Below are 14,751 nucleotides of genomic sequence, written 5' to 3' on the forward strand. Positions count from 1 at the left end.
GAATTACGGTTTTACCCCTTCTATAAATTAAATTGTTATAAAATATTTCAATATAATATCAATAAATTAGATATTTAATTAGGAATTAATCTTAGGAAGTCTAAAAGTCATTAACATTTAACTAAATTTATACAATCAAATATTGAAATATTTTATAACAATTTAATTTATAGAAGGGGTAAAACCGTAATTCAACTTTCAACTTTTTTGTTCATGCTTTTAGTAATATATGATTCTTCTTAAATTTATGGTCACGTCCATTATAAATGTTTTTCAAATTACCAAGCCTATAAAAGTTCAATTATAGTGATGGCTTGACTTATCAGCAGAGACGGAATCATAATTTTTCAATAAGCGGATTCAAAATCTGTAGAAATAGACATATGAAGTAGTCGAAGGAGATTCAACATTTACTATATACACATATAAAAATATTTTAAGCATATATAAATAATATAATTTTTCACCAAAAGAGTTTCGGATGAACTCCCTTAGTAAAGGGGGCTTACAAGTCAAGAGGCAAGATTTTTGAAGAGAAGAACCAACAAATAGGTTGCGTATATGACACGAACAATAACAGAGATTTAATATTTTAATTAATTGAAGATTAAATATAAATTACTACTCTCATTGTTAGAAACATTTTAAAATAGTATAGTGGATAACTATTATTGAATGAAAGGAATAAATAACGTGAATAGCAGTAATGAAATTTTCAAATAATTCACATACTAAAAGCCACTAATTTCCACAAGAGAATTTCTATGAAACTCATTACACTAGACTAAATGAATAACCCATTTGAAAGTGTCTTCAAATAAACACATTCTCAAATCGAAAAGTAATATGCATTTCCTCAAGTCAATCGGTGCACCTACACGGTCTAGGCCGCTGCCTCTCCTGGGAGAGGCAGACGACTTGACTCGGGCCAAACTTGGAACATTAATGTGAATCCAGGAACAACCATGGGTCGCATTTGGAGTAGAACCAATTGTAACTTTGATGGTAATGGTCGAGGCAAATGCCAGACTAGAGATTGTAATGGGCGGTTAAAATGTCAAGGTTTTGGTAGTCCACCCAATACTTTAGCTGAATTTGCACTTAACCAACCCAATAACCTCGACTTTTTCGATATATCTCTAGTCGATGGATTCAACTTCCTATGGAATTCAGCCCAATCAACGGAGTGTGTCGTAATCTCCTATGCAAAGCACCTATTAATGATCAACGTCCAAACGAATTACGGGCACCCGGTAGGTGTAACAACTCGTGAAGAGTTTTCAAGACGAATGAATTTTGTTGTACAAATGGTGGAGGGTCATGTGGTCCTACTGATTTTTCGAAATTTTTCAAACAAAGATGTCCAGATGCTTATAGTTATCCACTGGATGATCCAACAAGTATGTTTACATGTCCTGTTGGTACAAATTACAAGGTTGTCTTCTACCCAGGTTATTACAAGTACTCTATTCAATTTCGTTTACTTGTCATATTTGAATTTAAAAAATCAATTAAGAAAATAAATGATTTGAAAAATAATCGACATACAAATTAATTGTCCCTTCACGGTATGGGCAGAAGTCGTCCCTGGTGGGGGACGACAACTTGAGTACGGTGAAACATGGAAAATTAAGGTAAACACAACTATAAATAGTCGACGACTCTGGGGCCGAACCAATTGCAATTTCAACAAATTAGGGCGCGGTCAATGTCAAACGGGGGATTGTAATGGACTACTTGAATTTCAAGATTATGGTACGCCCCCAAACATTTTAGCTGAATACGCGTTGAACCAATTCAACAATAATGATTTCTTGTGCATATCTCTTGTTAGATGGTTTCAACATCCCTATGGAATTTAGTTATGCATCCGCGGATAATTCAACTAGTGCCTTTCTTTGTCCTAGTGGAACTAGCTATAGAGTCGTATTTTTGTCTTTAAATTGATCAAACATATTTTCTTTTAAATGTTGTTTCTTAGAACGTTTGAAATTTCTACCATGTAAGTTTGGTTTTCTTATTTTTATTGCCTCAATTCTTACAGTTTAGTAGGGCTGCTTATCGAATAGATCGGATGGATAATTTTACTTAACGATTTGGTCTATTGAATATCGATTTTTAAATTTACTAATCCGATAGTCAACCTATAAAATATCAGTTGTTTGGTAATAAATTAGCAATTATCGTGCGGTTATTGACTAACTTATAATCATTTTATTTTTTTATGAATGTACCTTGCAGAAAAGATGACTTTCAAACAGTAACAATATCAAATGGATAAATTGATCCAACTTTTCAATTGATTATTTCATTTTCATTGTCTAATAGAAGTATCTTTGTTAATGACTCGATAAGTTATTTTATACTTTTCAGTTTTTTTGAGTTTGCTGACTTGCTCTTTATTCTTTAAAGCAAAATAGATATTATAGATAATTTATTCTTGTTTTCTTGACTTAGCCCCCCCCACCCCCCACCCAAAAAAAAGGGAATTTGATCGAACCTAATTCACTTGCTTTTAACCCTTATTTCCATAAACTTTTACCTCATTTACGCACTCACTTTTAATTTTCGTACAAACAATTCAGTGACCAATATCTCGTAATCAATATAATGAGATTATTCTTGATATGTTAAAGCCATGACAAGTAAAAACGAAAATTTATGTTTAAAATAATGAATAAATAAAAATAAATAAAGTAACTAATATTTTCAGGCAAACAATTCAATGACAAGTATTTTTTTCTAGTGAGGTAATATCCCGAGAGGCCGTGACCAATATAATGAGAGTATTCTTGATATGTTAACACAGAAAATCTATATATTACGCATCACTAGATATTTTTATAATTTCATTGTAATAAAGTCAAAATTAAAGTCTTCCCTCTCTTTCGTGTGTCACCAAATATTTAACTAATCTATTGACTAATTGTCCTTAGCTAGACTTAATTACAAATTTCATTTGTTATTTTTTTATCACATTTATTCTTATAGCAAACATGAGCTTCATTAAATCCTTCTTCATATCCTTCTATATTATGAATTCTCATTTCTTAAATCAAGCAAACGCAATAATCGACATACAAAATAATTGTCCTTTTACCATATGGGCAGCAGCCGTCCCCGGTGGGGGACGACGACTCGAGTATGGTGATACATGGAAAATCGAGCCAGACATGACCACAAGCTCAACTAAAAAAGGTCGTATTTGGGGTCGTACCAATTGTAATTTTGACTCATTAAGGCGCGGGCAATGTCAGACGGGGGATTGCAATGGACTACTCGAATGTCAAACTTTTAGTAGTACACCCCCAAACACTTTGGCTGAATACGCTTTGAATCAATTCAATGATGCTGATTTTATAGGCATATCTCTTGTTAATGGTTTCAATATCCCAATGGAATTTAGTCCTGTGTTCGCGGATGAGTGCTCTACTAGGATCAGATGCACCGCGGACATCATAGGACAATGTCCAAATGAATTAAGGACACCTGGAGGATGTAACAATCCTTGTACGATTTTCAAGACTGGCGAATATTGTTGTACGTTTGGAAATTGTGGTCCGACTAATTATTCGAAGTTTTTTAAGGATAGATGTTCAACTTCTTATAGTTATCCTTCTGATGATTTAAGTAGTCTTTTTACTTGTCCTAGCGGAACTATCTATAAAATTGTCTTTTGTCCGTTATGCATAATACATAAATATATTTTTTTAACTTGATTTCAATTCATATTTATGTCCTCCAACCTTAGATGTGCAGCACAGGTAGATACACTGAAAGTACACACACGTCCTATCTGGCATCCTACAAGGTAATTTTCATTCTACATTGTGTTCTATGTGTATTACGTCACGTAAGACTCGTGTGTTTATTTGTTCAACTTTATACAAGTTAAATGCCTGATTGTGTACCACCAAAATTGAAAGTATAAATATGAGAAAAGGTCAAGTAAAAGAACATATATATTTATGTATGACATAATACATAAACATGACCCTTAACTTGACGTCATTTGACAACTACGACCCCTAACTTTAGATGTGCACAAACAAACACTTAAACTTGTATAATATTGAACAAATTGACACATTCGTCATGCATGACACTCTACATGAAAATTTTATACAAGTTTAAGTCTACGTTGTGCACATCTAAAGTTAGGAGTCATAATTGCCAAATAACGCGAAGTTAAGGATCATGTTTATGTATTATGTCTAAATTAAATGGTTGAAATTTCTATGATAATTTTTTCCATATTTGTTGCTTCTTAAAGTCGTTTGAAATTTCTGTGACATATCTTTTTTCTTTAATTGTTGCTTCTTTTAATAGGTTTGAAATTTCTATGTAAGTTTGGTTTACATTATTATCGCTACTTAAATATAGAAATTCCCCACAAGTTACATTTTTATTAAAAAAAAAAACACTCACCATTTTATATCTATGTAATATTTTTTGCGAGAATAACAAATGCATGATGAAAAATTTATGAAATATGAACATGATGATATATAATTACTAATCGCATTGACTAACAAAGGGCTTAAAATAAAGAATAATACAATATAATTCATGTTCGATTTTATCTTTTTATTGGACTAATTTCATCAATAAATTCTTTTATGTTGCTTATTTGGTAAGACTGTACAAAGAAATTGGATAATTTCAATAGTTCTCATCTTATGTTTATAAGCAAAAAATTATAACTTAAAAAATTTATATTATATGTTCAAATAAAATATCAACTTTATCTTATATGAAATTATATACTTCTTTCGTTTAAAAAATAATGATCCTATTTTCTTTTTAGTCTATTTAAAAAAAATGACTCATTTTCTTTTTTGACAACACTTTAACTTTAGTTTTCTACGTGGCATGTTTAACACCACAATATTAAATGACATTTTGATACATTTGACATAACTTTAGTTTAGAATCTTAAAATTAAAAAGTTTTCTTTCTTTTCTTAAACTTCATTTCAAGTCAAACTATGTCAATCTTTTTTAAACACATAAAAGTAATAATGATTTCATTTCGCCTAACTAAGTGGGCCCTAATAATATGAAGATGTTCCTATTTTCCCCCTATTTCTTACATTTTAGTACTCAAATTTCTTATTTTTTGCTTAGTGAAGAATTTCCTAGTCAATGAAATTATGAGGCCTAATAAAAATTAGCCACACAAAACAATTGCCCATTTGGCACGAAATGGACGATAGAAACGGACTTTGCAATCAAAAAAAAATAAAATTATATATATATATATATATATATATATACTAGGCTTATGGTACTTCGGATTACAAAGAAACAATACAAATTTAATATAATACATGATTGATTAAACACATCAACAAATAAGACGATTTAACAAGCAAAAAAACTTGGTCACAAAAATAAATAGATATTTCAAGAGAATTACAAATAAAAGTTAGTCAGACAAATTGTATGTATGATACGAAATAAACAAGAGATATACTTTGCAATCACAATAACAAGGACAAAAATAGGGATAATTAGAATTTAATACATCAGTTATTGGTAAATTCTAGTAATTATTATCCTTGTAATATTTAATCTTAAATTAATTGGAATTTGTATTTTCAGTCCATTTACACAGAAAGTTTATTATATTTGGATTATCATTATTATTAGACCCACAGAACCTTTAATTGCGGAGCGACAATACAAAGTTACCATAATATATGATAAATCAACAATTTGTCAAATTTATGAAGAATCACTATCGCATGGTATAACGTTGCACATTTTAAATAACTTTTGAAAAATCGATTGAAGTTAGTTAGGTTGAGATCTGTAGGGTGTCAAATATTTCGACAACCTTTTATCAGGTGAAGAGATGGAAATGACAGATATGATAGGGGGCTCGAACCTACAATAGCATATCACACGCTCTTACCTCTTTCACACAATGAGTCTATGTCTTCATGATAAATTCCATTTTCCACCTAAAAGAAATTTCTATCTAAGCCTATGTAGATAACACAAGGACCAACATTAAAATTTCAATAAATCAAGGACTATTATACAATTTTCCACAAGAAAATTGAGTTGTTTGAAATTTCAAAGGCTCTTAGAAGTTAGAATCTATGAAAGTTCATCATACTAGGACATTAAATCAGCTATTTAAACCCATAGATTGTGTCTCAAAATAAACACATTCTCAAGTTTAGAACACACTATTATTGTTTTTTTTTTTTTTAAAGTATGCATTTTCTCAAGTTTTTCCCCCTTTTTGTCTTCCTTTACTTTGGTCAATACAATTTGTATGTCACTCATGCTGCCACTTTTGACATTACAATCGATGCACCTACCCGGTCTGGGCCGGTGCCTCCCCTGGGGGAGGTAGACGACTTGACTCGGGTCAAACTTGGAACATTAATGTGAATCCAGGAACAACCCAGGCTCGCATTTGGGGCCGAACCAATTGTAACTTTGATGGTAGTGGCCGAGGCAAATGCGAGACTGGAGATTGTAATGGGCTGTTAGAATGTCAAGGTTATGGTAGTCCACCCAATACTTTAGCCGAATTTGCTCTAAATCAGCCCAATAACTTGGATTTTGTCGATATTTCTCTAGTCGATGGATTCAATATTCCTATGGAATTCAGCCCAATCAACGGTGGGTGTCGTAATCTCCTATGCAACGCACCTATTAATGATCAATGTCCAAACGAATTACGGGCACCCGGCGGGTGTAACAACCCGTGCACGGTTTTCAAGACGAATGAATTTTGTTGTACAAATGGGCCAGGGTCATGTGGTCCTACTGATTTTTCGAGATTTTTCAAACAAAGATGCCCAGATGCTTATAGTTATCCACAAGATGATCCAACAAGTTTGTTTACATGTCCTGCTGGAACAAATTACAAGGTTGTCTTTTGCCCTTGAAAGCTACAAAAATTAGAACTATATAGTACTAAGAACTACATATTATATCTATTTGAATAAAAAAGGCCTTTGTACATAGCAAGGGTCAGAATATGTGCTATTTATAAGGCAAAATACAAATACACGACTATTTAAATTATATTTACAATTATATGCCTGGTCGTTCAATGGTTTTTTTAAATATGGTTCTACTAGTTTAGCTCATAAAACATCATATATATGGTTAGTTAAAATATGTTTTTAACTTAGTTGATGCACATACCTTATTAATAACCAAAAAAAAAGAGTCAAATATGATCTTAAAATATAGGAAATGGAGTGAACATGCCTCTCTTTACTAATACTCAAGTAAAATTGTCATTTTATCTATTATTTCTTCAAGATCATGTCACGCCATTAATATCGAATAAGTAAAAGCACATATGTGAAATCTAGTAAGAGAGAGGGGGGGTAGTTATTGTTACAAGTATTGGCTTAGTTTTCTAACCTGGACAAGTAAAAAGATGGACAATCTAAGTATAGTGGACAAATAAAAGTGGACGGAGAATGTAGTTATTATAACTATTTCCTAGACATATTATAAAAATGTATGATTTAGCTTAGTCTTAACTAACATCCAAATTTTAAATGTGTACAAACTGACACACGTAAACTACGCGACATATACTAATCACACCATGCATTATGTCTATTTTCTACCTACCACACGTCTTAAGGTTACTATAAATTCTCAGTAATGAAGTCAAAGTCTTCCTCTCCTCTCTATTACAAAGTTAAGCACCATTTTAATTGACTAATTGAGTAAACACTATTGACTATATATTCATTCTTAAAAATATCTAGTCCAAAGATAGTCACAAGTAATTCAAAGAAAATATGAGTAATCGTATGGTCAAAAATCCTTTTCATATTTTTCTATGTTGTGACTTCTCATCTCTTCACAACGCAAGCAGAGGCAAACAAATTCGAGTACGATGGAACATGGAAAATCGAGGTAAACACAACTAAAAACGCTTGTATTTGGGGCCGAACTAATTGCAATTTCAACACATTAGGATGGTTTCAACATCCCAGTGGAATTTTGTCCATAAATTTACAAATGAATAAACACATAATTTTCTTGAATTGCTACTTCTAAATTAGGATGTTTGAAATTTCAATGTAAGTTTGGTTTACATCATTATTACTATCTATTGAGCTAAAAAATCATTGAGAAGTACTTCATTATTATTGGAAATGAAAGAATATGAGGTGTCATTTTGTTATTGGATAAAAACCGAGCTAAAAAGTAGGACCAATCAAGATTTGACACATGATAATATGTGTGGGGTTTTAAAGGATCTTGACTTTACGAAAGGTTATGCCTTTTTTAAAGGATTGTGATCGACCTTTTTGAAAGATTGTCTTTTTCCGAAAAAGTTGTGACTTTTATCATCTCTGTTGGTTGTTGGTCATTAATAGGAAGACTTTCTCTCATTTTTCTGCATCGAATTTTTCCTTTCTTTTGTATAAATTTCTTAGAAAACAAGATCAATCAATTGTGTCTGTGTGTGATCTCGTTTTGTTGTCCTTTAGAGTTCGATGAAATTATCGAAGTTTGAGATACCGCCACTTCTTTAATAGTTAATCTGTTTTATCTTTGGAAGAATTAATCTACAACATCGATTGCTTGAAGGTATTAAAAATTATAAGAATACAGTGAATTTTGTGGATTCAAAGAGTTTTTTTTCTTTCATCTTTTATTATTTCTGATTTACTAATCTGGATACATGGGCTGAAAATAGAAACCTAATACCAACGAAGCCTCCAGTAACTTCTTATTATTCATAAGTATCTTTTTGCCCTAGTTCTTACATTTTAGTACCTCAAATTTCTTATAATTCTTTGCTAAGTTATTATTTTCAAGTCAATGAATTAGCATGCCTAATAAAATACAATTAGTGAATAGAGAAGGCTAGATTAAGTAGTCAAGAGAAGTTAGGAGCAAAAATTAACCACGCAAACAAATTGCGTATTTGGCTCGAATAAAGCTACATCAAGCAGGGACGGAGCTAGAGTATAGATTATATATGGATTTGATCGAACTTAGTAATGATTTTGGATCAAATCTTATATTTATCTCAATTAAATATGTGAATGTTATTAATTTAGAATTCAACAATTTGGAAAAATTAAATTTTAGACTTCTGGCTCTGCATCGATTAACAAAGACTTGTCTATTGAAGTTATTGAAAAGGGATGAAATTGTTTTGTATAAGACGTGGCATGTTCGATTCGTTTAAGTTTGAGCTGATTATTAAGTAATCATAAATTTAACTTTTCGTGTTCCTTACATAATTTCAAACTTCGTTCACGATATATTTGATATTTAAGTTCAATATATATGTTAAATTAGCTTAATCAAGTTCCATTCATCATGAGACTAAGATTTGTATAATTCGGTCGAAGTTTAAGCATATAATATATTTCTTATAACCTATCACTTCTCGTAAAAAAAAAGAGTTAGATTTACTCTTTTTTTTTTAAGAATTCTAAGTTCGTCCTGTTTTGAATTTTTTTTACATTATAGGTAAAAATGATAATTTCTTTCACCAAAATAATCATTTTTGTTAAGAGATATATCCAACTTTTTGTAAGTTGATATAAGCAAATCAATCATTCCTTTTTGGCTCAGCTTAAAAGCTGGTCAAACTGACTTAAAAGCTGGTTTTTGACTTATTTAACTGTTTGACAATACTCAAAATAACTTATTTTAAGTTAAAAAAAAACTTATTTTAACCCAAAAGTTAAAAACTGGGGTAGGGGTGTTTTTTTTTAGCTTATAAGCTGTTTTAAGTTGACCACATTTTTATGTTTTTACCCTTAATATTTTTATACAATCTTCAAATTACCCATATAACCCTAACATCTCTTTCTTCTATTTTCCCCTTTTCACGTTTGGCATAACAACTTCAGCACTTTTATCCAAACGCATAACTGCTTATTTTAGAAATAAGTTTCAGCATTTTCAAAAGTACTTTTTTAAAGCTGCTTTTATTCAAGGGGACAATTAGAAATATATTTGAATTTTGATCGAAATTATTGTAATAATATCAAATTTTAGAAAAAAAATTATATCCCTACACTATTTAATAGTATATTTTATATTTTAATCAAAATTGATGTAACAATATCAAATTTTAGAAAATATTTTTCACCCTCGCACTATTTAATAGTGTATTTTAAAGATATATATGTGTCATATGGACATTAAAATAATGCATTATTACATAGAATATGTCCACGTGAGCACATATATACCTTTAAAATACACTTTTAAATAGTATAGGAGGTATAAAGTCCTTCATAAAATTTAATTTCATAACAGTAATTTCGACTAAAATTAAAGTATTTTTCCAACCTTTATTCCTAACAATTATTTTTCTCTTTCCTTGTAGATATGATTAATTAGCTTTGTTTCTTGAACGCCCTCAACATCAAAGAGGACATTTAATGTACATAATTTTTAAATTAATCTCGTTAATATGTTAGTTAAAGAGTACTTTTAACACTTTTTTTTAGCCAAATAAACCTTTGAAATGGAATTTAGGTGGGATCACTTTAGTAGTGTCGTAATTTAAAAGATAAAAAGTAATTAAAATCATTAAAGTTTGATAAAATCTACATATAAAACACTTATTCAATGCGAAATATAAGTTCTACGTACGTAACAAGCTAGGTAATTATTATGATCAATAAACTTATTTATCGCACTAAATAATTGCGTTATATGAGAAAAATGTGTAATATAAAATATATTTATGGATCATTCTTAATAATCGTTATAATCAATAAACTTATTTATCGCACTAAATAAATGCGTTATATGTGGAAAATAAAATAGTCCATACTTAAACCTTTTTTTTTTTGTAATTTAGGTTTATACCTCTATTACTTTATTAATTGTTTATTTTTGAAATTTTAAAATATTTTTGAGAAAAAAGAAACATTTTAAATAAATGATAATTTCCACTCACTTTTTTTTTCTTCAACTTTTAGAAAAATAGCCCTAACTCCTAAACCACCACTTGTTATATCCAATATTTCGTTATTTAATTTAAGTGATACTATTTAATTTAATGTTTTCAGAAAAAATCAATCTTAAAAATTAAAAAAAAAAATTAACTTTATCAATCCTAACTCCTAAACCATCACACTTGTTATATCCAATATTTCGTTATTTAATTTAAGTGATATTATTAAATTTAATGTTTAAAAAAATCAATGTTAAAAATAAAAAACTTTCAAACTTTACATTCATAATATTTATTTAGAACACACTAAAAATAAATTATCACATAAAATAAAAAAATTACTCAGTAAACAATCTTTTAAATCTTGAAACTATGAGTTCGAGTAACTAACGGAAAAAATAAAGTTGCCACATGGGACAACAAAGTAAGGAGAATAGGAAATTTCCAATTTTTGAAATACTGTTAAATAAGTCTATATAAATTATCACTTAGATTTTTTTCATAAACCATATCCAATTATTTGGTCCCTTTGAACATTTTGCTTCTTCTTAACAATTATACAAAAATAAATAAATAAATTATTATTATTGATTCAACAATATTTCTCTCAAATCATATGAAAAAATATGTTTTTACCAAGTCCATCGAGTTCACCATTATTAAGATCAAGCAATGACGGATTGTCTCTTTTTCGATCGACGAATCGTTACAGTGTTCGTGAAACGATTAGATTTATGCAAAGAGCTAGCAATCGAAGGGCATTGATGATGCATGAACCGTCCGAGCAAATTGATGATCGACAGAGTAATTGGGCATATTCAAAACCTGTTGTGATTATTGATCTATTGTGGAATTTCATGTATATTATTGCTGCTGTTGTGGTTTTGGTGTTGAGTAGAAATGAAAAATTGGAAATGCCTTTAAGGGTTTGGATTATTGGGTATTGTTTTCTTTGTATGATTCATGTTGTTAGTGTTTATTTGGAGTTTCAGAGAAGAGGTTATGGGCAATCGTTGTTTACTGGAGATGGGGTTTTGAGACCTACTGTAGATTCGAGTTATATTACTTTGGCTGATTTAACCCCGGATAGAACAAGGTATATTTATATTCTCAAAGAATTTGGAATTGCTACTTAAGTTTTTCAAATATATACTGAAAGTCATGCATATTTGTGTTTATATCGAGGAATTTAGAAGAAATAAACAAAGTAGTTTATTCGTTTTCTTATAGAAATAGAACTTGCTGAAGCTTTGTTACCCTCTTTGATGAGGGTTCCAAATGAACTTTAAATTCTGAATGTGCCTCCGTGTAGTTTTTATATATGCATTGCTCTTGGCTTTGGTTGATAGCACTTGGTGAGCCAGGTAAAGAAGGGTAGAGGGAACGACCCATTATTCACTGAGTTTCAAAGCTGGAGACAACGGATTTTTCATGAATAGGAATGTATTTTTGTTACATTTGGAAGCTAAAGTGAAGTTCTTTACCTTGTAATGTTGCTTGTTTCTATTTTCTATGTCTTTTTATCCCGTCGTAGTTGGTAGGATTGTTTATGTGTTTTAAGTTGAGAAACAACCTCTCTACCTCCACGAGATAGTGGTAAGGTAATGCTTACATTCTACCCTCTCCAGACTCCACTTGTGGGATTTCATTGGGTATGTTGTTGTTGTTGTTGTAAGCTGAGAAACTGCAGTGATTTTAGTTATAATGCTGGTGTGTATAACATTTTTGTTTTCGGGAAAAAATGGTACAGTAATGTGACGAAGTATATGGATACTGCAAATACATTGATATCGTCATTCTGGTGGGTCATTGGATTTTATTGGGTATGTGCTGGTGGTCAGCGAATTGTGGATGAATCCCCTCAATTGTACTGGTATGCATGGAAAACTTTCGTTATCTAAGCAAAATGTATGGCCTTTATTTTCTGTTTATTTATCAAATCAAAGATGTCATCTTTAATAACTTAATCTGAATGCTGCAGGCTTTGCATTGTTTTCTTGGCTTTTGATGTATTCTTTGTGATCTTCTTACTTGTGCTGGCTTGTGCTATTGGTCTCGGAATTTGCTGTTGCTTTCCATGTATTATTGCTGTTCTATACATTGTAGCTGATAAGGTAATGGTCTCGTGATTTTTCTAGTTTCTTTAACTTTATTTTTGTATCATTTTCTCTACGAGTAATTCTTTTTTGGGGAATCTGTATTTGAACTAGATCTCTGCCATATAGGTACGATAAGATGATTGATAATCTTATGTAATTAGCTTGTTGTGGTTCGATCCACTGGAGTGCTGACTCTTATGAATGCCATGTGAAAGTGCTCTGCCTATCCACCTGTTTATCTTAGTTGAACTTAATGAAATTTCTTATTCAGTCTGTAGATTGATTGTGTTTTATGATGCCCTTAACGCATTCGAGAGCTACTGGGATGAAGCAGAAGAAATAGTCGTGCAAAAAAGTAAGGTTGCATGAGTAACCTGCGTAATTAGACTAGGTTAATGTCGTGAAATGTAGATTTGACTTGTTCCTGCTATTGATAAGTTTAAGATGAATTCGGCTGCTCACAACAGCTTATTACGTTGTTGAAACATTAAAGCTGCCATTGGTAGACTGGAAACTTAGAATTCAACGTTTCCTTTAGGAGTATTAAAGAAGTGGTCGATAGACTTTCATTTCCCTGAAGATATATGTTTTCCGTTCTCTGAAAGGAGATCCTCGGGATGCTCTTTCATGAAGAAACTGGAATGCACATTTTAGTTAATTAAGATAATTGGCAATTCAATGAAGTGCTTGATCTTCATTCTTGGTGTCGATAGTGGCAGACTGTCATTATGTCGGGTAATTAGGTTGATGTAGAATCGCAGAACAAGATCAATCTACCTATTTCAAGAACATGAATGGGCTCCAAGTTTCAGCAGCTCATTCCGTAGAAGGTATTCGTTGTTTGTAAACACACGTGTTAATTGATGATTAACATCATGTCTGGGTTTCTCCCATTGTATTCTCTTCACAAGCAAACATATATGGAAATCGTGGATCAAGGAATTTCCTTTTTTCGCATTCTATAACTATAGTAATGTTTATGCAACATTTTGTAAATGATTCTTTCGATATTTTCTGCAGAAAGGAGCAACCAAAGAAGACGTTGAAAAACTGTCAAAGTACATATTCCAACGCAATGATTTTACTGAGAAGAAATGTACTAGTGAGAACCAAGGAATTGCTGGATTCATGACCCTGTGTGGGGGGAATACACCAACAGATGAACACGCAGTTTCCGTAGATGATTCTGTACGTAGCCTTGCTTTTCTTTTTTCCTTGCCTTTTTTCACCGCAATGTGTTATTTGCTTCTGGCAAAACGTGCTTATATCACGTCCATATATCGTGAATAGGAATGTTCCATATGTCTGTCTACTTATGATGATGGAGATGAACTCCGAGAACTTCCCTGTGGTCACCTTTTTCACTGTCCTTGTATCGACAAATGGCTATATATGAGCGCGACCTGCCCTCTTTGCAAACGCAACGTCTTTGGGGCTAGCAGTTGCTGTGGAAGAGTTTAGGAGAGTGTCTTCGACAAGACATTAGGTGTTCGTTGCGAGTTTGTACATACAACTCTTTATAGCATATGTTTAGACACACACATATGCTTCTGCTGGATAAATACACATATTTCTCTAGGCTTATGTCATTTGTCTCACTGGATATTCATATTTATTTTTATTCTTTTATTCTATTTGTTTGTAATAAGGATCTATGATTTTTTGTTATCTTCCAGTGTAGCAAAAAGAGCCAGATGTAGTGTATTTAATAAAGTGGTATATTGTGTATAAA

The 14,751-nt window shown here is 31.2% G+C and overlaps 3 protein-coding genes and 1 pseudogene across 3 annotated transcripts; all 4 read left to right on the forward strand.

Moving 5' to 3' along the window:
- The first annotated feature begins 749 nt into the window (after nucleotides 1–749).
- On the forward strand, nucleotides 750–1,934 carry LOC101259416 (thaumatin-like protein; annotated as a pseudogene).
- A 1,036-nt stretch (nucleotides 1,935–2,970) lies between these two features.
- On the forward strand, nucleotides 2,971–3,729 carry LOC101259133 (thaumatin-like protein). The gene has a single exon (XM_010316184.3). It carries the CDS (start codon nucleotides 2,997–2,999, stop codon nucleotides 3,717–3,719), a length of 723 nt encoding a protein of 240 aa, XP_010314486.2. The 5' UTR covers nucleotides 2,971–2,996; the 3' UTR covers nucleotides 3,720–3,729.
- A 2,376-nt stretch (nucleotides 3,730–6,105) lies between these two features.
- Nucleotides 6,106–7,058, forward strand: LOC104644305 (pathogenesis-related protein R major form). Its single transcript, XM_010316183.4, is given in 2 exon segments — nucleotides 6,106–6,312; nucleotides 6,315–7,058. Coding segments are annotated over 2 exon segments (681 nt in total). The 5' UTR covers nucleotides 6,106–6,224; the 3' UTR covers nucleotides 6,908–7,058.
- Nucleotides 7,059–10,973: 3,915 nt separating this feature from the next.
- LOC101263588 (E3 ubiquitin-protein ligase At1g63170-like) lies at nucleotides 10,974–14,751 on the forward strand. The gene is made up of 5 exons (XM_004252534.5): nucleotides 10,974–12,016; nucleotides 12,671–12,793; nucleotides 12,902–13,034; nucleotides 14,040–14,207; nucleotides 14,310–14,751. Exons 1-5 carry the CDS (start codon nucleotides 11,547–11,549, stop codon nucleotides 14,478–14,480), a joined length of 1,065 nt encoding a protein of 354 aa, XP_004252582.2. The 5' UTR covers nucleotides 10,974–11,546; the 3' UTR covers nucleotides 14,481–14,751.

The sequence above is a fragment of the Solanum lycopersicum genome, chromosome 12, assembly GCF_036512215.1.
Source record: "Solanum lycopersicum chromosome 12, SLM_r2.1".
Classification (NCBI taxonomy): domain Eukaryota; kingdom Viridiplantae; phylum Streptophyta; class Magnoliopsida; order Solanales; family Solanaceae; genus Solanum; species Solanum lycopersicum.